General features: G+C 45.6%; 1 protein-coding gene across 1 annotated transcript; it reads left to right on the forward strand.

Annotated features, from left to right (window-relative positions):
- The first annotated feature begins 20,139 nt into the window (after positions 1-20,139).
- Sap30 (Sin3A associated protein 30) lies at positions 20,140-25,471 on the forward strand. Its single transcript, NM_001399275.1, has 4 exons — positions 20,140-20,727; positions 22,504-22,629; positions 22,977-23,075; positions 25,136-25,471. The coding sequence occupies exons 1-4, from the start codon at positions 20,413-20,415 to the stop codon at positions 25,256-25,258; spliced, it is 663 nt and encodes a 220-aa protein (NP_001386204.1). The 5' UTR covers positions 20,140-20,412; the 3' UTR covers positions 25,259-25,471.
- Positions 25,472-26,962: the final 1,491 nt, after the last annotated feature.

The raw sequence follows: 26,962 nt of genomic DNA on the forward strand, positions 1-26,962 counted from the left end.
AAAGCTTATGAAATTCAAAAGAATTAAAACCTATGACGGGGCTTAAAAAGGAGAATGTGTGATACAAAGAATTCTTGTTTAAAAGCTTCTTGAAGGTTGGTGATGTCTGTTGTGTTTTTATATTCGCTGTAGGTCTCAGTACAGTGACACAAATGTGCCAATGACTAAAATACTGAGTTAAATTATCAATGTCACACCGATACACTTTATTTTCTAGGTTAACTCGTTGTTGTTGTTGTTTTTTTTTTTAAAGCTAATTAAGGACAATGAATCATTTCTACTAAACTAAAAATTGTCTCCTCTTTGAAAAATGTGAAGTAGCATGTCTTGTTCTATTCCTTTATCAGTCTTCTTAAAATCTAGATCTCGGGAGAGGGGATGGGGGAAGGATTCTGGAAGGAGGTGACTGGGAGAGGGGCAGTGAGCAGGATGTAAAGTGAATAAGAAAAAAAAAACATTTAACCAATGGGATATTCCTCTATTTTACAGAATTAATTAATGCTCTGAAAAAAATTAAAAATTGAGATCATTGTAAAGAATAACCTTAACTACATATTTAAGCTATCCTCTCCTTTATTCCTACTTTTAAAAATATTGATTATACAAAATGTTGGCAGGGAATTCAGCATTAACGAGAAGGCCGCTCTTAGCATCGTGGGAGAAGGGCAAGAAAATCAGAACTCTCACTCTGGCGTTATTTACTTCCTGAACCTATGAGAACACCTTCATAAAGGTCAGGAACGGAACTTGGAGGCAGCGCCACTGCCTAGCTTAAACGATGCCCTGAGTTCAAACAGAGGGACTAGAAAAAAAAAGTAATTTCCTCTAGTCTTCTTATTATGTCAAAAACCAAGTGTAACAATACTGTTAGACAAGTCTTGCTGTATACAGTCAGTGATTTGTGGCGTTTAAGAAAGGGCTATCTATTCACACGTATGTGAGCTTTGCCACATGTATGTGAGCTTTGCCTGTATATGTTTCAGGTGCCCTCAGAGACTTTCAGGTGCCCTCAGAGACTAGAAGAGAGCATCAGATCCGCTGAAACTGAAGTTATAGACTATCTTAAACCACCTTGTGGGTACTGAAAATACAATTCGGCTCCTCTGGAAGAACAGTACGTACGCGTAACCTCAGCGTCATCTTTCCAGCCCCTGACCTGGAACCTTTTAAAGAGCCTTTTTCTTCCTTCCGTTGCGTAGCATATCAACCCTACGGAGTCATTTTACTGCTAGAGCACATTATTTCAAGGTAATCACTCGCCAGAACTCAGATGCAGCCAATGTAACTTTAATCCTTCCACATTTGCCTTTGTCTGAACTGAGCATGCTTTCTCTCTCTGATGGTACCTTAATGTCTGTAGCTTGTCACTGTCACGGTGCAACTATGATAAACTTCAGTCCAGCCTCACAGGGTCCCCTTTTGAAATCATCATGGATATGGCTAGAGGCCATAACTTACATTCCATGTACCTAGAACCAGCACTAGGTGTTTCAGAACACAACACATAGTCAGAATCCCAAGTGGGTCCTGGACTTTGAGGGCACAGAAAGTGACATTAGTATTGTTTCTGGAACATTCTGCCTGAAAGACCCCAGCTTAGCAGCAGTAACGCCATTTTGCAAGGCTGTACTTAAGATGACTGGTTCAGGGAAAGGTTAGAACACTGAGTATACAGCGGCTGCCAAGCAGGAGATGTTTGGTTGAAGGCCTGGCAACAGGATGACTGGGGTTGAGCACCTGACAATAAGAAAAAGCCCCGGGAGAGGTCCCACACCCTGGTGGGGGGCCGAGTCAGTTGTTATGTTTCAAGAAGGTAGCTTGGAAACTTGCCCCCAGGCTAAACTCTTGGGGGGCCGAGTCAGTTGTTATGTTTCAGGAAGGTAGCTAGGAAACTTGCCCCCGGGCTGAACCCTTTGGGGGCCGAGTCAGCCGTTATGTTTCAGGAAGGTAGCTAGGAAACATTAGAATCCACCAATGATATCCCTGTAACCATGCATCTGCTTCTGTATGCTTGCTTCTGCTCCCCAAAATCCTATAAAAAAGCCCATCCTTGGTTCCGTGGGCGCGCCAGTCCCCCGAGCGACTGAAGCGCCCACAGGTACCTGTGTATCCCGACAATAAATCAAATCCTCTTGCTGATTGCATCCTGTGGTGTCTCGGCCTGGTCATTAAAGTTGGAGGGTCTCCATCCCGAGGGAAAGTTCTCCCTGAGAGCTTTTCATTTGGTGCGTTGGCCGGGAAAGGAGATCCTCCACCCAGGGACCACCGACCACCCACTGGGAGGTAAGCCGGCCGACGTCTGTCTGTCTGTCTAATTTTGTCTCGTTCTACCTTATTCTGTCTGTTCTGTGAGCGCTCAGCCAGGTCTGTTCTGTGGGCGCTCAGCCAAGTCTGTTCTGTGAGCGCTCAGCCAGGTTCTGTGAGCACTCAGCCAGGTCTGTTCTGTGAGCGCTCAGCCAGGTTGTTTGGAATTTGGGCGGGACGAAGAAGGAGCTGACGAGCTCGGACTTCTCGCCCCGCAGCCCTGGAAGACGTTCCAAGGGTGCTAGGGGCCCGACTTTTCGGGCCCCAATCTGGGAGAGGAGAAAGATCCGGACTAACGGCACCTCTGTCTGTATTTTTGGCTTTCAGAGGGCCCCGGACCTTTGCCACCTCCATCTGAGAAAGATCCGGACTAACGGCACTCTGTCTGTATTTTTGGCTTTCAGAGGGCCCCGGACTTTTGCCACCTCTATCTGACTTTTTGCTTTCAGTTTGGTACCAAAGCCGTGCAGCACGCCTGTCTGTTGTTTGTTTGACTGTTGGTGTTGTTTGTTTTCTCTGTGTTCTAATCTTCCTTAGAACTAACATGGGACAGTCCCTAACAACGCCCCTAAGTCTCACTCTTGATCATTGGAAAGACGTCCACGACCGGGCACACAACCAGTCCGTCGAGGTTAAAAAAGGAAAATGGCAGACTCTCTGCACATCCGAGTGGCCCACCTTCGGAGCCGGATGGCCAGTGAATGGCACATTTAATAAGATCATTATTTTACAGGTTAAAGATCGGGTCGTCCACGGACATCCTGACCAGGTTCCTTATATTATCACTTGGGAGAGTCTTGCCTTATACCCCCCCCCTTGGGCGGAACCCTTCGTGGACCCGAATTGGCCTCCCCTCAACCCCCAGCTTGTCCCCTCGGCCCCGCCCGGTTTGCTGGCCCCGTCTTCCTCTCTCTACCCCACTCTAATTAAATCAGAGCCTTCTAAGAAACCTGTCCTCCCGGCAGACTCAAACTCCCCTCTCATAGATCTTCTCTCTGAAGATCCTCCTCCCCCATATCGTTTACCTACAGGCCCGGCTGAAACGGAGGAGGCAGAGCTGCCGGCCAGATCAGTTGCCGGGCCACAGTCTGATAAGGGTTTCTCCCCTGTCGCAGGGAGATTGCGCAATAAGCACGAGGTGATGCCAGATACAACCTCCCAGGCTTTTCCACTTAGACAGGGAACCGGTGGCCAGACCCAATACTGGCCGTTTTCAGCAGCTGACATTTACAATTGGAAACAACACAACCCTTCTTTCTCCAAAGATCCGGTGGCACTCACCGACCTAATAGAATCTGTTTTACTTACCCACCAGCCTACTTGGGATGACTGCCAACAGCTCTTACAGGCTCTCTTAACCTCAGAAGAAAAACAAAGAGTGTTCCTAGAGGCCAGAAAGCATGTTCTGGGAGATGATGGGCGTCCCACCCAGCTGCCTGAGGAAATTGATGCTGCATTCCCACTTAAGAGACCAAACTGGGATTTTAATACAGCCGAAGGTAAGGGACACCTACGCCTTTATCGCCAGTTGCTTCTAGCGGGTCTCCGAGGGGCTACACGACGCCCTACTAATTTGGCTCAGGTAAAACAGGTATTACAGGAAGCAGGGGAAACTCCCTCCGCCTTTCTAGAGAGACTTAAGGAGGCCTACCGTATGTACACTCCCTATGACCCAGATGACCCAGGACAAATGACGAGTGTCTCTATGTCCTTCATCTGGCAGGCTGCTCCAGATATCAGGACTAAGTTACAGAGGTTAGAAAATTTGCAGGGCTATACATTACAGGATTTACTTAAAGAAGCTGAAAGGATTTTTAATAAGAGAGAGACACAAGAAGAAAAAGAAGATAGAGTTCGAAGAGAGAGGGAAGAGAGAGATAAAAAAAGAAACAAAGAACTAAGTCGAATCTTGGCCGCCATAGTTCAGGGCCAAGAAAGGAAGGGAGATAGGGGGGGAGCTCGAAAGGGGCTGAAGCTGGATAAAGATCAATGTGGCTATTGCAAAGAGAAAGGGCACTGGGCCAGAGAGTGCCCCAAGAAGCCTGGCGGACCCCGAAAGCCTCGACCACGAACCTCCCTCTTGGCTCTAGATAAAGATTAGGGAGGTCAGGGCCAGGAGTCCCCCCCTGAGCCCAGGGTAACGCTTAAAGTTGGGGGGCAGCCGGTTACTTTCCTGGTAGACACAGGAGCCCAGCATTCAGTCCTCACTCAAGCTTCAGGACAACTCAGCGACCGGACGGCCTGGGTACAAGGAGCTACTGGTGAGAAACAATACCGATGGACTACGGACCGCCGGGTTCAGCTGGCTACCGGTAAGGTGACCCATTCCTTCTTACATGTTCCGGACTGCCCGTACCCTCTGCTGGGCCGTGACCTGCTCACCAAACTAAAAGCACAAATTCATTTTGAGGAAGGAGGGGCCCAAATAACTGGCCCCCACGGAACTCCCCTTCAAGTTCTAACCCTACAATTAGAGGATGAATATAGACTATATGAACTGGGACAGGACAAGCCACAATCCCAAGAAATAGGCACTTGGGTCACGAATTTTCCACTGGCTTGGGCAGAGACTGGTGGGATGGGGTTGGCACTCCAACAGCCCCCCTTAATTATACAGTTAAAGGCCACTGCAACTCCAGTCTCCATAAAACAATACCCTCTGTCACATGAAGCTTATCAAGGCATAAGGCCTCACATTACGAGGCTTCTGGATCAAGGCATCCTAGTTCCCTGCCGGTCGCCTTGGAATACGCCTCTTCTGCCTGTAAAGAAACCCGGCACTGGAGATTATAGGCCAGTACAAGACTTGAGAGAGGTCAACAAGAGGGTAGAAGATATTCATCCGACTGTTCCAAACCCTTACAATTTGCTCAGTACACTGCCCCCTACACATACTTGGTATACGGTTTTGGACCTGAAAGATGCCTTCTTTTGCCTCCGGCTGAGCCCGAAAAGCCAACCCTTATTTGCCTTTGAGTGGAAAGACCCTGAAGTAGGGCTTTCAGGACAATTAACTTGGACAAGACTGCCTCAAGGGTTTAAAAACAGCCCAACGCTCTTTGATGAGGCCTTACATCGGGACTTAGCTGACTTTAGGGTTCAGCATCCCACCCTCATACTCCTGCAATATGTAGATGACCTCCTCCTAGCGGCCACTTCTGAAACTGCATGCCAACGGGGAACTGAATCCCTCTTACAGACTTTGGGACAATTGGGCTACCGAGCCTCTGCCAAAAAGGCTCAAATTTGCCAGACCCAGGTTACTTATTTAGGCTACCAGCTACGGGATGGACAGCGATGGCTGACCCCGGCCAGGAGACAGACTGTGGCCGGCATCCCTGCCCCCAAGAATGGCCGACAGCTACGAGAGTTCTTGGGGACAGCGGGATTCTGCCGCCTCTGGATTCCTGGGTTTGCTGAAATGGCAGCCCCTTTGTACCCCCTCACTAAACCGGGGGTGCTCTTCCAGTGGGGAACAGAGCAGCAAAAAGCATTTGAAAACATCAAACAGGCCTTATTGTCCTCCCCTGCCTTGGGTCTCCCTGATATTACCAAACCTTTTGAACTGTTCATCGATGAGAAACAGGGGTATGCTAAAGGGGTCCTAACACAAAGGTTGGGACCCTGGAAACGCCCTGTAGCCTACCTGTCTAAGAAATTGGACCCTGTGGCCTCCGGCTGGCCACCGTGCCTAAGGATGGTGGCTGCTATTGCTGTCCTGATCAAGGATGCTGGAAAATTGACTTTGGGACAGCCACTCACCATCCTAGCACCCCACGCAGTGGAGGCCTTGGTAAAGCAGCCCCCAGACCGCTGGCTCTCTAATTCCCGCATGACCCACTACCAAGCCTTGTTACTGGATGCAGAACGGGTTCAGTTTGGGCCCGTAGTCGCCCTCAATCCTGCCACCTTGCTTCCTCTACCAGAGGAGGCAGAACAACATGACTGCCTACAAATCCTCGCAGAAGTACATGGAACCAGGCCGGACCTATCGGACCAGCCTCTTCAGAATGCTGACCACACATGGTACACGGATGGCAGCAGCTTCTTGGCAGAGGGAGAGCGAAAGGCTGGAGCTGCGGTCACTACGGAGGACAAAGTAATTTGGGCAAAAGCCCTGCCTGCTGGTACCTCCGCACAACGGGCTGAACTCATCGCCTTGACTCAGGCGCTCAAGATGGCAAAAGGTAAGAGGCTAAATGTATATACAGACAGCCGCTATGCCTTTGCCACGGCACACATCCACGGGGAGATCTACCGGAGGCGGGGGCTGCTCACATCTGAGGGTAAAGATATTAAAAATAAGGCTGAAATTCTGGCCCTCTTAGAAGCCCTATTCTTGCTCAAAAGACTGAGTATTATGTATTGTCCAGGACACCAGAAGGGGCACAACCCAGAGGCACGAGGAAACCGGCTGGCCGATGCCACGGCGCGAGAAGTGGCCATGAGCAAACAAATCTTACCCTTAAATAGCCCAGACCAACCCACGCCCCCACCAGTGGGACAAACCAGTTGGGTTTATGCCCATGAGGACATAGAGCTCCTAGAAAAAATGGGGGCCATCTACCACCCTCAACTAAAACAGTGGGTCTACAAAGGAAAGACAGTTATGCCAATAAAAATGACTTTTGAATTGATCTCTTTTTTACACAAATTAACCCATTTGGGGTTTAAGAAGATGAAAACCTTACTAGATCGGGAAGAGATAAATCTGTGGTTTTTGAATCGGGACAAAGCGATACAAAAGGTGACTGAGAGTTGCAAAGCGTGCGCTCAGGTTAACCCGGGAAGGACCATGATTGGACAAGGAGTTCGTCCTAGGGGACACCGTCCCGGCATCCATTGGGAAATTGATTTTACTGAAATTAAACCAGGTATGTATGGATACAAGTATCTCCTAGTGTTTGTAGACACCTTCTCAGGATGGGTCGAAGCCTTCCCCACAAAGCATGAGACTGCAAAAATGGTCACCAAGAAGCTCCTCGAGGAAATCTTTCCCAGGTATGGCATGCCTCAAGCGTTGGGGTCGGACAACGGGCCCGCTTTCGTCTCCCACGTAAGTCAGTTGGTGGCCAAATTGCTGGGGATTGATTGGAAATTACATTGTGCCTATAGACCCCAGAGTTCAGGTCAGGTAGAACGCATGAATAGAACAATTAAGGAGACTTTATCCAAACTTACGCTTGCAACTGGCTCAAAGGATTGGGTGACCCTCCTTCCCCTAGTTCTCTATCGGGCCCGGAATACCCCGGGCCCCCATGGTCTAACTCCTTTTGAAATAATGTATGGAGCACCACCCCCATTTGTCCATTTCTTTGATTCAAACATTGCTGATTTCACTGACAGCCCTTCTCTGAGGGCCCATTTACAGGCCCTACAGATTGTGCAGAAAGACGTCTGGAGACCTTTGGCCGCTGCTTACCAGGACGAGCTTGAGCATCCGGTGGTACCACACCCGTTCCAGATTGGAGACACCGTGTGGGTGCGCAGACACCAGACCAAGAATCTCGAGCCACGGTGGAAAGGACCCTACACCGTCCTCCTGACTACCCCGACCGCCCTAAAGGTAGACGGAGTCGCGGCTTGGATCCACGCATCACACGTCAAGGCAGTCCGGTCTGAGGAATTGACTAATCACAACACTACACCCCAGACATGGAGAGTTCAGCGCACTCCAAACCCCTTAAAGTTAAAACTCCTACGTGGCTCCTCCTAGTCCTTTTGTGGCCTAGAGTCAGTGGGGGAATAAGCCCCCACCACATTTATAACATTACCTGGATAGTCACTAATCTCATGACAGGAAGGCTGGCTAATGCTACCTCCGTAAGGGGGACACTGGCCGATGCCTTCCCTCCCTTATACTTTGACCTTTGTGATGTGATAGACTACAAGTGGGAGCCTGGCACTACCCATAATTGGCATCCCTCAACCACCTACTATGGTTGCGGTCCGGCTTCCCACAGCAAAGAGATCTACGTTTGCCCTGGACACAGAGTGAGCCGGCAGTGCGGAGGGCCGGGGAGTGGGTACTGTGCCCAGTGGGGATGTGAGACTACTGGGGATGCGTATTGGAAGCCATCCTCATCTTGGGACCTGATAACTCTGAAACGAGACGGTCGGCCTCCTTACACCTTGTGTAAACGGGACGCGAAATGCAATCCCCTCGTCCTCCACTTCACCAACTCAGGTAGAAGAGCGACCTGGGACGGGCCCAAATCTTGGGGCCTGCGCTTATACGTCACAGGGACCGATCCGGTGGGTCTGTTCTCTCTAAATAGACAAGTCTCTCCCCTGGCCACTCGACCCATTGGACCCAACCCAGTTCTACCAGATCAGAAGCCTCCCTCGCTCCCGGCACAAGCCCAACCCCCGTCATTGCCTAAGGTCACCCAGGCCCCTGGTAGTACTCCCACAAGCCCCTTCTCCACAACGGGGGGCTCCACCATTTTGATCTCCCCATCGCCAGGCACCGGGGATCGATTATTCAATTTGGTGGCTGGTGCATATCTGGCTCTCAACTATTCAGACCCTTTTAGGACTCAGGAGTGCTGGTTGTGTTTCGTTTCCGGTCCGCCCTATTATGAAGGGGTAGCAGTCATTGGAAATTACACCAACCTGACTGCTGCCCCAGACAGTTGTGCCAATACCCCCAGCCACAGACTAACTCTGCCCGAGGTCTCGGGACGAGGGCTCTGCTTGGGGAATGTACCCCCCACACACCAGACCCTCTGCAACACCACTCAGAAGATTCCCATCGGGAACTACTTCCTGGCAGCCCCAAAAGGCACATACTGGGCCTGCAATACCGGACTAACACCCTGTATCTCAGCCACAGTCCTCAACCAATCCTCTGACTATTGTGTATTAGTAGAAATTTGGCCCAAAGTCACCTACCATGAATCCGAGTATATATACTCGTTTTTTGAGAAACAGACTCGTTTTCGACGAGAGCCTGCCACCCTGACTTTAGCTTTACTCCTAGGAGGAATCACCTTGGGGGGAGTGGCCGCGGGTATAGGGACCGGGACCACTGCACTCATTGAAACTGGCCATTTCCGTCAGTTACAAGCAGCCATGAATGCAGATCTTAAAGCTATAGAAGAGTCTGTGAGTGCATTAGAAAAGTCCTTAACATCGTTGTCTGAAGTGGTCCTCCAAAATAGACGAGGGCTAGATATGTTGTTCCTCCGCGAGGGTGGATTATGTGCTGCTCTAAAAGAAGAGTGCTGTTTCTATGCAGACCATACTGGAATAGTAAGAGATAATATGGCTAAGCTTCGAGAACGCCTGGCCCAAAGACAAAAACTGTTTGATTCCCAACAGGGATGGTTCGAGGGGTGGTTTAACCGATCCCCTTGGTTTGCTACCCTCCTGTCTACCCTGATGGGACCCCTACTTATTCTTCTCCTAATTCTTCTTTTTGGACCCTGCATCCTTAATAGGCTGGTACAGTTCATGAGGGATAGACTTTCAGTCATTCAGACCCTCGTACTGACGCAGCAGTACCATAGGCTGAGACAACAAGAGACAGAAATTTCTTGACCAAGTTGAGTGAAAGATTTCACTCAAAGTTAGCAAAAAAAATGGGGGAATGAAAGACCCCAGCTTAGCAGCAGTAACGCCATTTTGCAAGGCTGTACTTAAGATGACTGGTTCAGGGAAAGGTTAGAACACTGAGTATACAGCGGCTGCCAAGCAGGAGATGTTTGGTTGAAGGCCTGGCAACAGGATGACTGGGGTTGAGCACCTGACAATAAGAAAAAGCCCCGGGAGAGGTCCCACACCCTGGTGGGGGGCCGAGTCAGTTGTTATGTTTCAAGAAGGTAGCTTGGAAACTTGCCCCCAGGCTAAACTCTTGGGGGGCCGAGTCAGTTGTTATGTTTCAGGAAGGTAGCTAGGAAACTTGCCCCCGGGCTGAACCCTTTGGGGGCCGAGTCAGCCGTTATGTTTCAGGAAGGTAGCTAGGAAACATTAGAATCCACCAATGATATCCCTGTAACCATGCATCTGCTTCTGTATGCTTGCTTCTGCTCCCCAAAATCCTATAAAAAAGCCCATCCTTGGTTCCGTGGGCGCGCCAGTCCCCCGAGCGACTGAAGCGCCCACAGGTACCTGTGTATCCCGACAATAAATCAAATCCTCTTGCTGATTGCATCCTGTGGTGTCTCGGCCTGGTCATTGAAGTTGGAGGGTCTCCATCCCGAGGGAAAGTTCTCCCTGAGAGCTTTTCATGCCCTTGAAAAGCCTTTGAGCTGTGGCAGGAGAGGCAGGGTCACAGCTTTCCCTGACTCCGTCTTACTCTCTCACTGAGCTGTTTCATATCATCCTCCCTTTATCCCTGCTAATACCTTCAGCAAGGACTAGCTCAGATTCGATGTCATAAGCTGTGTGTCATGTCCTTTCAAATGTCATGACACATCTGAAAGCTGTCAGCAGGCACACATTCAAAACCTTGGCACTGTCTCCTTTGGCTCCCAAGGCTTACTGTAAATACTAAAATCGGCAATAAGACTCACAATGAATGCTTTGATACTTTGCAAATAAAGTAACCCATCACTCTTACATGAGGCCTTCCTTAAAGCTTTAGGATGTGGACGCAATGCCGCCAACGCCTTTCTGGCAGTATGGCGAGAGTGACTTCTTGCCTCACCAGCATCTCACGAAAGCTCTTACAGCACTCTAAGCCCCATCAAAGCATTCCGTGCTTGACATGTTACTCAGTTCTGAAATAACTTCTATATTTTCAAGCATAGTTATAGCAATAACTTCATTCCCCAATCCTGCCTTTCCGGAGTAACCCACTTCCTAATACTGGAGGCTAAGTACTCCATAAAGGAAACGGTATTTAGAAGGCTCAAAAGTGTAATGTCAAGCATTGGCTCTGTGCTGGTGAGGACCCCATGATATCACAATAACAGGAGCCAATACACAACAACACAGGGAGCAAAGAACAGGGAACAGGCCAACAGGGTTCCTTTTCTTTTTTTTTTTTCTTTTCTTTTTTTTTTTTTTCCGGAGCTGGGGACCGAACCCAGGGCCTTGCGTTTGCTAGGCAAGCGCTCTACCACTGAGCTAAATCCCCAACCCCCAGGGTTCCTTTTCTAACAGGTCAGTGACAAGAAAATTAACTTTCTTGGGGCAGTAGTTCTCCTGGTAGCCTCTCACTGGTCTCCATATGTTAAAGGTGCCACCAGGGGCTAACACTGGCACACTGGAGACTAAACTTCTAATACATGAAGCTTGAGAGAGACAAACAACATGGGAAACAGAACCTAATTTAATTCTACTCCTCCTCCATGTTTTCAAGATATGGAGAACCTCTCCGATGTGCTTGATTATTGACTCCACGTAAATGAGCATTATAATTCTAAATGGCTTAACTAGAGTTAATTATATGTTTATACCTGCTATGACCATAAAGCTCTGTCAGAATATGACAGTTATATAAAGAACTGTTAGCATCATAGCACAATTTTCTTTTTAAGTTAAATTGGAGATCTTGAACATAAAGCAACATTTTTGTTATAGCACTGAAAAGAAGATTGTCAAGAAGTTTCTCCTGAACCCAAGCTACTGGAATACTCTGCAGAAACATTTAAGAAAGCCTCATTTCAATGGAATGAATTATGGGTGAGAAGATGGGGTGATAACAATTGATAGAAGGTGGACTTACCCGAGGACAAACCTAAGACAGATTAGATAAGGGTAGGCTCAGGACGTGCCTCTAAGGTATTATCTAGATTAGGTTCATTCAGATAGGAAGATCCACCTGTGAATGGTACGTTCTAGGGTCTGAGATCCTGGACCTGAATAAAAAGGAGAAACTGAACTGCACACAGTATTCGTGGTACTCTGCTACCTGACTGACAACATATTGTGCATCCCCTGGATCGGGCTGCCAGGCCTCCCCTCCCCTCATGCATTTCCTCTCTAACAGTAAGTCAAACACACCTTTGCTTCTGCCTTCGTAACTGTTCTGCTATAAAGAGACCATAATCAGGGCGACTCTTATAAAAGAAAGCATTTAGCTGGTGCTTCCTCAGTTTCAGAGGCTTAGTCCATTATCATAGTGGGGCGCCTGGTAGCACACAGGCAAGTATGGTGCTGGAGAAGTAGTTGAGAACTTTACATTCTGATCTACTGGCAGCAGGCAGAGAGAAACACTGGGCCTAGCATGGACTTCTGAAACCTCAAAGCCCACTCCTAGTGACGACACACCTCCAACAAGGCCATGCTCCCTAACCCTTCCCAAAGAGTTTTATCATCTGGGAGCTAAACCTGCAAATAGATGACCCTGTGGCAGTCATTTCCATTCAAACCACCACATCTTTCTCCAGTGGCTTTGGTCAGGTATTTTTGTTATAGCAGTGATACACAGGGATACTCCAAAAATTCTTGGTTTGGATCCTTTAGATTCCCCCCTGCCCCCCCCCCACTTCATTTTTATTTGTCTGTGAGCTTTGATTGCACATACATCTGAGCACCTCATGTAGTCAATGTCCAAGGAGGCCAGAAGAGGACATTGGATACCTTGAAACTGGAGTTAGAGATGGTTGTGAGCCATACCGAGGAAGCTTTGAATTGAACCCAGGACCTCTACAAGAGCATCTACTCCTCTTAACAGCTGAGTCATCTCTTGAGCCCTGAACCTGGGAAGTTTATTTTCAGAAGACATTTTTTTTATTTCTTTTTTTTCTCCATATTTATTAAATTGGGTATTTCTTATTTACATTTCAATTGTTATTACCTTTCCCAGTTTCCAGGCAAACAAACCCCCTAACCCTTTCCCCTCCCCTTCTATATGGGTGTTCCTCCTCCCCATCCTCCTCCCATTACCACCCTTCCCCCAACAATCCCGTTCACTGGGGGTTCAGTCTTGGCAGGACCAAGGGCTTCCCCTTCCACTGGTGCCCTTACTAGGCTATTCACTGTTACCTATGAGGTTGGAGCCCAGGGTCAGGCCATGTATAGTCTTTGGGTAGTAGCTTAGTCCCTGGAAGCTCTGGTTGGTCGGCATTGTTGTTTATCAGAAGACATTTTAAGTGGGGCATAGTGGTACATGTTTTTAATCCCAGCACTTGGAAGGTAGAGACAGGTGGATCTCTGCGAGTTCAAGACCATTGTGGTCCACATGGTGAATTTCAGGACAGATAAGATTGACATAGTGAGAACCTGTCTCAAGATAAATAAAACTACACATATAGTTTTTATTAATTACTGGAGAATTCATGCAGTGAATTTTGATCACAGTCAACCTTCATCCCTCCCTTTAAGTCATCTCAGATCCACCTTTCCTTCCCTAGGACTCCATTAGTTTCATGTCCTCTTTTTTTCCTTCTTGTAATCCTTTGAGTGCAATCCATGCTACCCATGCACATTCCCGGGTGTAAGGCCATGTGCTACAGCATGGTTGATGTGCAGGGAGGCTATATCCTTAAAGCAAAGGGGCTCTCCTCTCCTCGGAAGCCTTCAACTGTCCATAGTTCCTCAGTTAGGGATGGAGGCTTAGGAACCCCTTTACCTTCCATACTTGAATGTTGTCTGGCTTGATCTGGTGCTGGTCTTGTTCAAGCAACCACAGGTGCTGTGAGCTGGCTGCAGTGGTCCTATCATATACAGAAGACATTGTTAAACTCTAATTCTCCTCAACCACAGGCTTTTACAGGCCTTCTATCCCCTCACCTTCCATGGTTCCTAAAAGCACACCCTCATATGTGTGTGTGTATGTGGTGTGTGTGTGTGTGTGTGTGTGTGTGTGTGTGTGTGTGTATGTGGTGTATGTGTATGTGTGTGTATGTGGTATGTGTGTATATATGTGTGTATGTGTGTGGTGTGTGTGTGGTGTGTGTGTGTATATATACATATATGTGTGTGTGTGTATGTGGTGTGTGTGTATGTGTGTGTGTATGTGGTGTGTGTGTATGTGTGTGTGTATGTGGTATGTGTGTATATATGTGTGTATGTGTGTGGTGTGTGTGTGTGGTGTGTGTGTGTATATATGCATGTGTGGTGTGTGTATATGTGTGTATGTGTGTGTGTGTATGTGGTGTGTGGTGTGTGTGTGTGTGTATGTGTGTGTATGTGGTGTGTGTGTATATGTGTGTGTATGTGTGGTGTGTGTGTGTATATGTGTGTGTGTATGTGGTGTGTGGTGTGTGTGTGTATGTGTGTGTATGTGGTGTGTGTGTATATATGTGTGTATGTGTGGTGTGTGTGTGTATGTGGTGTGTGGTGTGTGTGTGTATGTGTGTGTATGTGGTGTGTGTGTATGTGGTGTGTGTGTATATATGTGTGTATGTGTGGTGTGTGTGTGTGTATATATATGTGTGTATGTGTGTATGTGGTGTGGTGTGTGTATGTGGTGTGTGTGTATGTGTGTGTATGTGATGTGTGTGCATATATGTGTGTGGTGTGTGTGTGTGTGTGTGTGTGTGTGTTATGATACAGACATCTCCTTTGTGGCTGAACACTTCACTGACACTTATTCCCTGCATACTCTGGTCACCCAGTCAGTAAGACTGACAATCAACAAGTGGAACTTCGTGAAATTAAAAAGCTTTTGTACTACAAAAAAATTGTTAACTGATCCAAGAAGCAGCCTACAGAATGGGGGCGATGTTTGTCTTTTCTTTTTAAGACATCTTTGCCAGCTAAGCATCTGACAGAAGACTCACGTTTGAAGTATAGGAAGAACTCAAAAAAACTAAATGAGAAAACAATCCAGATTTTTATTTTTAAATTGGATACAGAACTGAATGGAGTTCTCAAAGAAGAAAAGGCGAATGGATAAGAAATACTTTCAAAGCAGTCACCATCCTTAGCCCTAGAAATATAAATGAATATTTGAGATTTCATCCTTGCCCAGTCAGAATGTTTAAAATCAAGAAAACAAAGGACGACACATGATGGAAAGGATGTGGGGAAAGGGGAACCTTCATGCACTGTTAGTGAGAACTGTGCCACCACTATGGAAATCAGTGTGGAGGGTCCTCAAAAAACAAGTAGGTCTACCATATGACCCAGATATACCACTCCCAGGCATGTACCCAAAGGACTCTATTTCCTGCTATAGAGACCACATACGTGTTCACCCACATTCATTTAGCTACTAGAACATGGAAACAGTTGACCAACTGATGATCGATAATGAAAAATGTGTGCTTGTATACAACGGAATCTCATTCAGCTGTAAAGAAAAATAAACTCAAGAAATTTGCAGGCAGATGGTTGGAGCTGGGAAATGTTATGCTGAGTGAAGTAGCCCAGACCTGGAAAGACAAGCACTGCTCTGTTCTCACATGTGTGGCATCAAATCTTTAGGTTTGTATTTAATTTGGGGTCCTGGGGACTTTAAGTCACAGTAAATTTCTCTTTTAAAATAATGTGTTGTACTGTGATAGCCACAAATAATTTTACACCCAGAGCCAATGCCAGCATCAGATGACTGCACATTGGTAAGAACAAAATCATGGCAGAAGCCACAGATACACAGCCGAGCAGCATGTTAAACCGTGGGTTGTATCAAAATGTATGCACTACTTTAATATCTACTGTCTGGTACAGGTGGGTGTAGCAGTTATTCATCTGTTGTGATAAACACCAAAAGCAGCTTGGGGAAAGGATCGGTTTTATCTGGCTTGCACAGTCCAGTCCATCACCAAGGGACACCAAGGCAGGAGCTGAAGCCCAGACCACAGAGAAACACCACTGATTGCCTTGCTTCCCTTAGTATCCTCAATTAACTTTCTTATACAGCCCAGGCCGCTTCCACAAGGATGGTCCCACCCACTGTGGGCTTGGCTCTCCCTATCAATCAACAACCAAGAAAATGGCCCACAATGCCTATAGATCAATCAGATGAAGTTGATTCTTCAGTTGAGATTTCTTCTTTTCCAAGTAAGTCTACATCTGTATCAGGTTGACAGATCTAACTCTTGACACTTAAGGACTTAGGAAGAGCAAAACCTGAGCATTCGTTAGCCTTGTAGAGGCCTGGACTTCAGTCTACACTAAGGGGAACAACTGTAGAAGGTCTTGGGCTGCCAGTGTAGTTCAGTTATAGATTCACCTAGCATGCCCAAAACTCTGGGTTCAATTCTCAGCACTACAATAAAACAAACAAACAATTAAAGTAACTAACTTAGTAACCCAATACAGGGTAAGAACCACAGCCCCCCAATGGGAGCATAAACCAGAATATCGCCTATTTGGCTAAAAACTAACCCCTCAGGCATTTATTACTTCAGGATGTTTTAGCATCAGAGATATGAAGCCCCTCTGTAGGAACATAATATGAATATCATTTTATAATTATTTTTTCAAAAAAACGGAAGGCAATCAAAGATAATGGGTTGAAGAACAGTCAGGTATGAATCAGAACTACCAGAAACAATAGACAAATGAAGCAGACTTAAAAACATAGTCTAAAAAATAAAATCACTGTCCTTGCTATGCTTATTGAAGAAAATGTCAAAATTCTAAATTGTGTTAGAGAACTAGAAAATTAAAATGTGACATTTAAGATTTGGAAAATAACACAAGGGAATGATAAGACTAAGAGATATAATAAAACACAAAAACTATGGATGAATTAGAGCAGATTAGGCACACCTAAACAAAGAATGTATGACTAAGGTCGGGTTAAAAGAATCCAAAGGAAACAAAAAGAAAAAGAAACCAAAATCATTGAAGTTAGAGTAGGAAAGACAAAAGAACACCATGGAAGGCCTGGTGTATACTGAATTGGAATCTCAGAGATGGAGAAAATGTCATGGGAAGGCAATGAGAGCCTAGAATTTCTAATATTGATGTCTTAGTTAGGGTTTTACAACTGTGAACAGACACTATGACTAAGGTACCTCTTATAAGGACAACATTTAACTGGGGCTGGCTTACAGGTTTAGAAGTTCAGTCCATTATTATCAAAGTGGGAGCATGGCGGCATCCAGGCAGGCATGGTGCAGGTGGAGCTGAGAGTTCTACAGCTTCATCTGAACGTCTCTAGGAGAAAATTAGCTTCTAGGCAGCTAGGATGAGGGGTCTTAAAGTCCATGCCCACAGTGACACACCTACTCTAACAAGGCCACATCTCCTAATAGTGCCATTCCCTGAGCCAAGCATATACAAACCATAACGTTCCATTCCCTGGCCCCCATAGGCTTATCCAAATACATGAGTCTATGGGAGCCATACCTAGACATAGCATAATGCAAAATACATTTAGTCCAACTTCCAGAGTCCCCAGTCTATAGCAGTCTCAGCAATGTTAAAAGTCCAAAGTTCAAAGTCTCTTCTGAGATTTATCTAATCATTTAACTATAGTCCCCAAATAAGACAGGAAACCAGTTGAACAAACTCCACAGCCTACATCTCTATGTCTGATGTCAAAGCAGTCTTCAGATCTCCAACTTCTTCTTTTTCATCATTGTTGAGTGCAACAGACTTTTTTCTCCTGGGCTGGTTCCACTTCCTGTTAGTATGTTTCTTCAGCATAACCCATGGCTCTGGCATTTCGAATATCTTGGTGTCTCCAAGGCAACTTCAACACTACAGCTTCTTGTCTGGGATCCACACATGATCTTCTGGGCTCCTCCAAAGGACTTGAGTCACTTCTCTAGGCTCTGGTTGACTCCACTCCACTGCTGTTGCTATTCTTGGTGATCATCCCATGGCACTGGCATCTCCAATATCCTGGGGTTTTTTAACTGCAACTAAGCTTCACCTCTCAGGCTCTCTTCATGATGCCAAGCCTCAAATCCTTTGCATGATCCCTTTGGTCCTGGGCCATCAACAACTGAGGCTACACCTTCATCAATGGCCTTCCATGGCCTCTCACAGTGCCAAGCCTCAGCTGCTCTTCATGACCCCTTCATACCAGCACTACCTGGGTGACGCTTACACGTTACCAAGTCCAGCATGAGGTACAACATTTGCTATCTCTGGAACACAGCTTCTTTGTACTTTCAGAAAACACTTCCCAGAAGATATCACCTCCAGGATGCTGATCTCTTCTTAATCACTGCTAATTTCTTAATTCCAGCTAACCAGCATCTATTGTCCCAGTAATCCCTTCTATTCTTTAAAGCCAGCCACATAGCCAGAGCTGCTGGGTTCTGCTGCTTGTTGAGGCTGGCCCTTCCTTATTCTATTACCAGCTTTCTGTTTTCCAACTTCTTCACTGCCTAAGCTTAGCTGCCTGTAACTTGCTCTGTATTGTATATTTATAGACCTTGAACTCAGAGATATGCATGGCTCTGTCTCCTTAACACTGGGATTAAAGGCATGTACTACCATGGTTGGATTTTTTATTTATTTATTTATTTATTTATTTATTTATTTATTTATTTATTTTTATAGGAGTACACTATAGCCATCCACAGACACACCAGAAGAGGGCGTTGGATTCCATTACAGATGGTTGTGAGCCACCATGTGGTTGCTGGGAATTGAACTCAGGACCTCTGGAAGAGCAGTCAGTGCTCTTAACCTCTGAGCCATCTCTCCAGCCCATGGTTGGATTTAACTACTCGGAATTTGCTCTGTCCCAAGCTGGTCTTGAACTCAGAGATCTGCTTGGCTTTGTCTCTTTGCATTAAAGGTATGTACTACCATGCTTGGACCTAAGCTTTTCATGGCCTCTATTCCTCAAGATCCAGATCAAAAGCCTGTGTCTTTCAGTCTCAAGATCTGGATCACAAGTGTGCCCTCCATACACAGATAACATGGATAACTTTTATTTTTGCCATGTTGATATATACATACATATACATACATATATACATACACACATATATGTACATAGTCACTGAATTGACAAAATCTTAAAAAGGCTTTCTTTCAAAACTCCACCTGAAATGCATTATTTTTGCTTAATCAGTAGGATTGCTAAATAGTCCAATAATTAGCAGAGGTGCAGGGTTGGCATGGCCACGCCCATCCCTCCACCCCGCCCACCACAAGCGCAGGCAAGAATACACGCTACGCGGGCACAAACACGTACCCAGGCGCGCACGCGCGCAAACTACCCCACCCGCGACACACATAAGCGCACACACATGCATATATATATGACTCAAGAGAAGAGGGTTCTCCGTCCTCGTCCTCTACAGCCAGCGCAGAGAAGTTTTTGAGGAGCAGTCAGCAAAGGTGATACTAGTGTGGTTCCTTTAAATGGTCTCAAATCCTCTTAGATCCTTTTGAAAGGGATCCAAGCTGCAGTAGAGGCGACAGGCAGCCCAATGCCTGTCAACCGGTTGGCACACGAGTGTACCGAGGACCTGACACGCTCTAGAAATCAGCTGCGGCACGGAGATGGAGACGTAGGACTCTGCGCCTAAAGAGCTCTAGGTAGCGCGAGTTTTTCCATAAATACCAACAGCCCGTAAACTTTTTCTCACTTAATCTTTACTAACCCACCACACACACACACACACACACACACACACACACACACACACACACACACACATATTTAGGCTTCTTTCTAGGAGTCAGCTGGCGGTCTGAACACTAACTTTGCGAAGAAACAGGAGCTAAATCCAGCCCTTGCTCGCATGACAGTACAGAGACGAGAAAACACGGTAAACGCCTGACCTCACAGTCAGATTTGCCCAGTGCTTGGAATAGAAAAAAAAAAAAAAAAAAAAAAAAAGACCCACGGGTGGCTCGCCGCGCGATGCATGCTGGGACGAGTAGTTTGTCCCGTCGGTCCCGCACGTAATCAGAACAGAGCGCAAGTTGGCTCCGCGACCAAGAACTACCATTCCCGTGGGGCCTCGCGGCAGGGGAGGGGCGGGGCCGGAGGAGGGGCGTCTCCCTCGCGCAGGTTCTGGGGCTAGAAGGAGGCGGAGAAGCTTCGGTCCAACTGCTGAAGTCTCCATGTGACAGTGAGTGGGGTCCCGTTTCTAGGCGCCACTCCAGTCCTGATCACAGTCACAGGAACGGGCCGCTATTCCAGCACCGGCAGACCGGCAGGCTTTGGACTCTGGGCGTCGGACCGTGCGGCCGCCAGACTTGGGGTGCGGAGTGAACGGCCGCCCCGGGGAAGGAGGCGGAGCGGCGCGGCGAGCGGGGCTCTGTAGCGGCGCCGGCGCCCCCGAACTGGCAGACATGAACGGCTTCACTCCGGAGGAGATGAGCCGAGGCGGGGATGCGGCCGCCGCCGTGGCCGCTGTGGTCGCTGCTGCAGCTGCCGCCGCCTCGGCGGGGAATGGGAACGCTGCCGGCGGTGGGGCAGAGGTACCCGGTGCCGGTGCGGTGTCCGCTTCTGGGCCACCTGGAGCGGCCGGTCCGGGCCCCGGGCAACTCTGTTGTTTGCGTGAGGACGGTGAGCGGTGCGGGCGAGCGGCAGGCAACGCCAGCTTCAGCAAGAGGATCCAGAAGAGCATCTCCCAGAAGAAGGTGAAGATCGAGCTGGATAAGAGTGTAAGTGGCCCCGGGACCGCCCTGCCCTGCCTTATCCTGCGTGCCCTGCCCGATCTTTGGCGGGGTTCACGAGTCTCTGAGACTGGGCTGCAGGTGGGATTAGTGGTTCTCTGATTGAAACAAAGTCCCTGCAACTCCGGCCACCTTCCCCCCAGCGCGCGCTCGCGCAGTGGTGCGGGTCCCCTCCTCCCCTCACCCGGACTCCCGCTGCCTCGCGTGTCTCCCACGCCAGGCTTCCCTCTTCCTCCTTTGCTGCGATCTGGAAACGAAACAAAGGGGACCGCGACACCAAGTAGTTTTCTCGCAGCCGTGTAGTCCCTTCTGGAATGGAGGCGCCTTTGTTTTGCTGCCAGAGCCGGTGTCTGCCCCAGGGAGCAGCTCTGTAGCTCTGTTCCTCTAGGGAAAGTAGAGTCTGGCTGGATCCCACAATGCTTCTCTCTCTCTCTCTCTCTCTCTCTCTCTCTCTCTCTCTCTCTCTCTCTCTCTCTCTCTCTCTCTCTCTCTCTCTCTCTCTCTCTCTCTCTCTCTCTCTCTCTCTTTCTCTCTCTCTCTCTCTCTCTCTCTCTCTCTCCCCTTCCTTCTGCCCCCCCCCCCTTTTCTTTTTCTTTCCTCCTCGGTGTTCTCTTTCTCTTGAACACAGGCAGGGAAGCCGAGCTCACCAGTTGCCTTGCAGAGAGATGGTTGTAAACGGCGTTTGCGGTGTCAGCTCTTCGGGCAGCTGCTCTGAACCAAGGCTGCAAATAAGCCTCTGCGGTTTTACAACCCTCTCGGCAGCCATCGGGATTTCTTTTTCTGTCTTTATGCACGTCTGCTGTTTTGGCCAGCTATGAGGTTTCAGAGAATTCCACTACTACTTTTCAGAGCTCTGACTGATGGCAAAGGAAGAACAAGATACAGAACCTCCACACATCCTGTATATTTTTAACTTGCCCTTAGCTTAGAAGTCAATTGAAAAGCCTGTTCATTCGGCCTTTAATTGTAGCCTTAAAAGCGGGGAGGGGGAGAGTGTCAACCAGCTCAGTACTTTCTATCCCACCGTATATAACTCTCAAATGCCTGAGTAATTACATTTTTTTGAAAAGTTTATTTGTGATTCTGTTTGGGCAGTTTCTCAGTAGGGTCCATGAGAAACTTTGTAAGTGAACGTGAATAATTTCAATTTGCTTTAATTGAAAACAACATAATACAGTGAAATGCATTCATTTAATTCTTGAAAAGAAACCTTGGGGCTTGAAATTTAAACATAGGATATGAATATGAATTCAATGACACATTCGTAAAAAAATGCATACTTTGTATCTGTGTAGAATTTGACTATCTAATTAGAAAGATAAGGAAGCATATGTGCCATTAATATAATTTGCTGTTCTCAAGTTAGAGAAAATACTAACAAGTACAAAATTGTGGGCAATGTCACCTCTCCCCTTAAGTCAAAACCAGCAGGAGCTAACTTATTTAGGTCACCCTCGATGCAATTTGGTGACAAAACACAGAGGATTGGAATTTCTCTTCCTCTGCTTGTCTGCCTGCCAGGTGCCTGCCTGAGTTCTCCAACCATTCTTCCTACCAGCCCATCACTTTCTACTACACCCCTCCCCCAATCTCCTTAACAGTATCACAGATTGCTAATGTTACAGCAGTTTAGTATTGGAAAGAAACATGCATCCTCTTGCCAGTGCCATTAGACTGTTTTTAGTGAGCTGCCTGGGCCTGTGCAGTTTACTGACCTTAGTTTTCTGGACTCACAGTCTTTTAACCTTTCTTTGTCCTTTCCAGGCAAGGCATCTTTACATTTGTGACTATCATAAGAACCTAATTCAGAGTGTTCGAAACAGAAGGAAGAGGAAAGGGAGCGATGATGATGGAGGAGACTCACCTGTTCAGGACATCGACACTCCAGAGGTAGACCGCAGGGTTTTCTATAGTGAATTGTCAATCATAATCACACTGGCAACTCCAAAACCGTTCTGTAAATATTTAACCATTTAAAGCATCTGAGAAATCTCAAAATTAAATACAGCCAGTAAGTTGGCTTTATATTAATATTAAATCTCAGATGACAGTCTTATAGTTCTTGATATACAACTTCCCCTTTTATTTCTCCAAAAGTTTATAATATGTATTCCCCAAAGATGGAATTGTTTCATAAATTACAGGTCTGATTTTGTAAATGAAGTCATGTGAAGTGCCATACAGATCAGTGATATCTTTTTAGCAGAGTGATCTAATTCATGTTATTTTTTTTCTAGGTTGATTTGTACCAATTACAAGTAAATACACTTAGAAGATACAAAAGACACTTCAAGCTTCCAACCAGACCAGGTCTAAATAAAGCACAACTTGTTGAGGTATATATAAATATGCTTTATACTGGGAAACAATCCTGTTTACAGCAACAAGGTATCACTAGGTGATGATGAAATAGAGAAATGCAGTATACTGAATAGTACATTACATGCAGTAAAGTCAAAGTTAATAGGCCTATCGTGGAAGAGTAGAGATCTTTAGAAACATCTGTCTGCCACTGAGAAAAATCTCTTCAGTGAGTACTCAGTGGATTATATTCAGAGTATGTACAGCGTCTTTTAATAGTGATTTTTAGAGTAAATATTCAATAAGAAATTTTTATCATCGTTCTAGAATTCTGTTTTAAATTTCTAATTATTCAATGAATATTTATTGAGGGAATATAAATATGGAGTGGAATTGAAATGGAATATTTCCATTGCAGGATGGAAAATAAATAGCTTATAAGTATTTATTAGAATTTAGTTTTCAGAGATTCTGTGGAACAAGTCTGCAGGGTTTTATTACTTTCTAGCTTTACTTTCAGATACATTTGCCTTTGTTAGGAGTTTTAAGTAGAGGATACTTTCTTTACATCAAGAGAAAGAACAAAAATAAAGCTTTAACATAAAGTTTGTTTTATATGGGACTTAGTTCCTTTGGTGTATTTCAGAAGCTAATAGAGAGTGAGTGTGTGTGTGTGTGTTGAAGAAGTAATAAAGCCACAAGATCTGTGAACGGTTAAAATAACAGATTTAAGTAATTATACTTTTTATTCAAAGCAAACGTTTCCATGGAATAGACACATCAGAAGTCTGTATGTGTGAATCAACACATACATATTTATGTAAGAGTGTGCCTGTATTCTTCAGCTGGACTTTAATACTTAGCCTGCATTTCTAATGTGCAGAAGTAAAAGATAAATGAGTTACATTTTTTTGTAGAAAAGCTCTTTAACATTAAAATTCAGTATGCTAACAAGCCAAATCTCCTATATTTCTTGCCTAGGCAACAAAAATATTTTTTTCTTTAAATTTATTTAAAAGTTCTCGTCCTTTTTCGGCTGCATAGTACATAAATGTGAAGACATTCCTTACTGTAATAAAATATACTAGTCACTAATCTAGTACAGTCACCCCGTTCTATAACAAATAGCCAGGATCTGATGCAAAGTTATATTTAAATATAGAACTCAAACTCAAAGCCCTTGAAATCTAGTCTTGAAAGACAGTTTTATTAGTTCAGATTCCGATTCTAGAAAAGCAGGCAGTCTTCAGTCTACGAATATCAGCTGCGTGGTTTCTCAGCTGTTGGTAATTGTGGCGTACATGTTAGATTTGTGCAGTAAAAGTCAGGGAAACAGTCCTGTTGAATATCCCTCCAGCTCCTTTAATTTTCCATTCTTAAATTTTATTCAGAAAAATTTGCAAGAAACTTAAGAAGAATTAATATCAATTGCACCAATGATATTTATGGTATGGTTTATTACCAAGGTTTTTTTTTCTTTTTATTAATCTTTTCCTGTGACTACACTCTAAATGTCTAAATGTCTTCATGTGATGGACATCAGTTCTTCTGTTTTATTTCATTGATATTTAATGTTTACGAATATGTAGCTTGGGCTGGAGAGATGGCTCAGTGGTTAAGAGCACCGATTGCTCTTTCAGAGGTCCTGAGTTCAATTCCCAGCAACCCCATGGTGGCTCACAACCATCTGTAATGAGATCTGATGCCTTCTTCTGGTGTGTCTGAAAACAGCTACAGTGTACTCATATAAATAAACAAACAAAAAAATAAATCTTCTTGAAAAAAAGAATATGTAGTTTGCAATCTAAAGTTGTAAAGTTTAAAGAGAAAATACTTATAACAGGTGCACATTAATCAAGTTGACCAAAGGGAGTAAAATACACAGAGTCAGAGCATATTGAGTTCTTTGAAATCAGATTCTTTTGTTTATAATATCTTGTTTGTGTGTGCTTTGGAGCGTGTTGATACTCTGTTAAGACAGCTTAATCTTTAAAAGTGTCATGTGGTCACATAACTCGTTGGCAAAGTAGTGTCTTCTACTCGGCTCCCAGTGTCTGCTCTATCTAACTTAATTTGTCTGTTTTTTAATTTATAGATAGTTGGTTGCCACTTTAAGTCTATTCCAGTGAATGAAAAAGACACCTTAACATGTTTCATCTACTCAGTGAGGAACGACAAGAACAAATCAGATCTCAAGGCGGACAGTGGTGTCCACTAGGAGAGATGCCCGCACGTAGACGTCTGCTGTCAAGAGTGTTTACTGTTCTTCCGATGTAGAAACGTTCTTGTGTATTTTTTCTACAGAGGATTTTCTTTGGCTTTTTGTTTTTGTTGCTGTCGTTTTTGATCCTGATAATTAGTTGGAAACTCATATAAACTGAGCTTCCTAGATTAAACATATTTTAAATAAAGGTTATTACTATTACAGCTACTTCAGCCTGTTTATTTTATGAAACTTTGTTTTTGTTTGAAGCTTTCTGGGGCTGGCATTAAGATGTCAGGGAAAGGATCTTATTTTGTAAGCCTTTCTTTAAAATTCCAAGTAATTAAAGGTAAAGGAGGAATGACAGACATGACCCAGTTGCCTTCCCTAGGCCAATTTGATTTGTAATTAAGCATTCTTGTTTTGTTTTTGTTTGTTTCTCTGTGTAACCCTGGATGCCCTGGGACTCACTCTGTACAGCAGATTTTCTCCCACTCAGAGATCTGCCTGTGTCTGCCTCCTGAGTGCTAGGATTAGAGGCAGGCACCGCCAACTGCCTGACTAGCATTTTGTTTTTTAAAGTGCTTTACAATGTATGTTAGCAAATGTGAAAATCAGTCTTTCATTACTTTTCAATCACTTTTAAATTTCCCTTTATGCGTTGTTATTCCTTGAGGACCTATGGAAAAAAAAGTTGTTTTTGTGCCTCTCTCTTTCCAAAGACACCCCAACACCTCAGCAAAGACACCCAACACCCCAGCAAAGACACTCCAACACCCCAGCAAAGACACCCCAACACCCCAGCAAAGACACCCCAACACCCCAGCAAAGTTAAGTGCAGTGCTTGGTGCAAGTGGGCCGAAGGCCTGGAGCTAATTACTTCCTCAAACCAAGGTGACCTGAACAGAGAAACAAACGCACCTTCTGGCTATTTGCTTCTCACATGCAAATGATGCTAATAAAACTGGTCAGCTCTGATTGTAATCCCCGCACTCTGGAGGCTGAGGCAGGAGGACCACACATTAGAGAACATCCACACTGCATATAGCAAACCTTGCCTGAGGGTGGAGAAGTCTAGGTGTGTAACAAGCTCTTTGTTTAAGGGTTGGCACTGCTTTATATTTTTTTATGCTTCATTCCCCGTTGGCATTTGATTTGCAATGTTTTTTCCCTCATGGGATTGTATTACTTGGCTAAATGCTTAGCATCACGCATCAGGGTTTTAGCTTGTCAAAAGCAAAAACAGCTCCAGGAAAATGTCCTAAGAATGCACGCAAATTAGGTTGGAAATGAATATGACTACTAAAGTAACTCAGACTTATTCAAGACGAAGGTTTGAACCTGTGACGTCCTGGCTCTAGGAAGATGAACAAGTGCCACTCATGACACTGACCTATTAGTGCCAATAGCTCTGAGGTGTAGTACTAAAGACCACCAAAGGTCACCAGCTGGAAAAAAAAATGGAGCAGGAGCTGAGAAACAGCTAAAGTACACTTCTACAGTACCGATCCATGAAGGAGGGGAGTCTGCTTAGATTCCGGTTACATTCTTGACCAGAAAATAGAGTAGCTGGCGTTTGGTTCTTAGCACCATTTAAAACGTCCTTAGAAGACTATACATGGACTGACCCTGGACTCTGACCTCATAGGTAGCAATGAATATCCTAGTAAGAGCACCAGTGGAAGGGGAAGCCCTGAGTCCTGCTAAGACTGAAACCCC

The sequence above is a fragment of the Rattus norvegicus genome, chromosome 16 (genome assembly GCF_036323735.1).
Source record: "Rattus norvegicus strain BN/NHsdMcwi chromosome 16, GRCr8, whole genome shotgun sequence".
Classification (NCBI taxonomy): Eukaryota; Metazoa; Chordata; class Mammalia; order Rodentia; family Muridae; genus Rattus; species Rattus norvegicus.

What these genes read in the sequence shown, in the direction of transcription:
- Sap30 (NM_001399275.1), top strand. Translation starts at nt 20,413, where the DNA reads ATGAACGGCTTCACTCCGGAGGAGATGAGCCGAGGCGGGGATGCGGCC. An exon ending in AGATCGAGCTGGATAAGAGT is followed by an intron (nt 20,728 to 22,503) that starts GTAAGTGGCCCC and finishes TGTCCTTTCCAG; the next exon opens with GCAAGGCATCTTTACATTTG. An exon ending in AGGACATCGACACTCCAGAG is followed by an intron (nt 22,630 to 22,976) that starts GTAGACCGCAGG and finishes TTTTTTTTCTAG; the next exon opens with GTTGATTTGTACCAATTACA.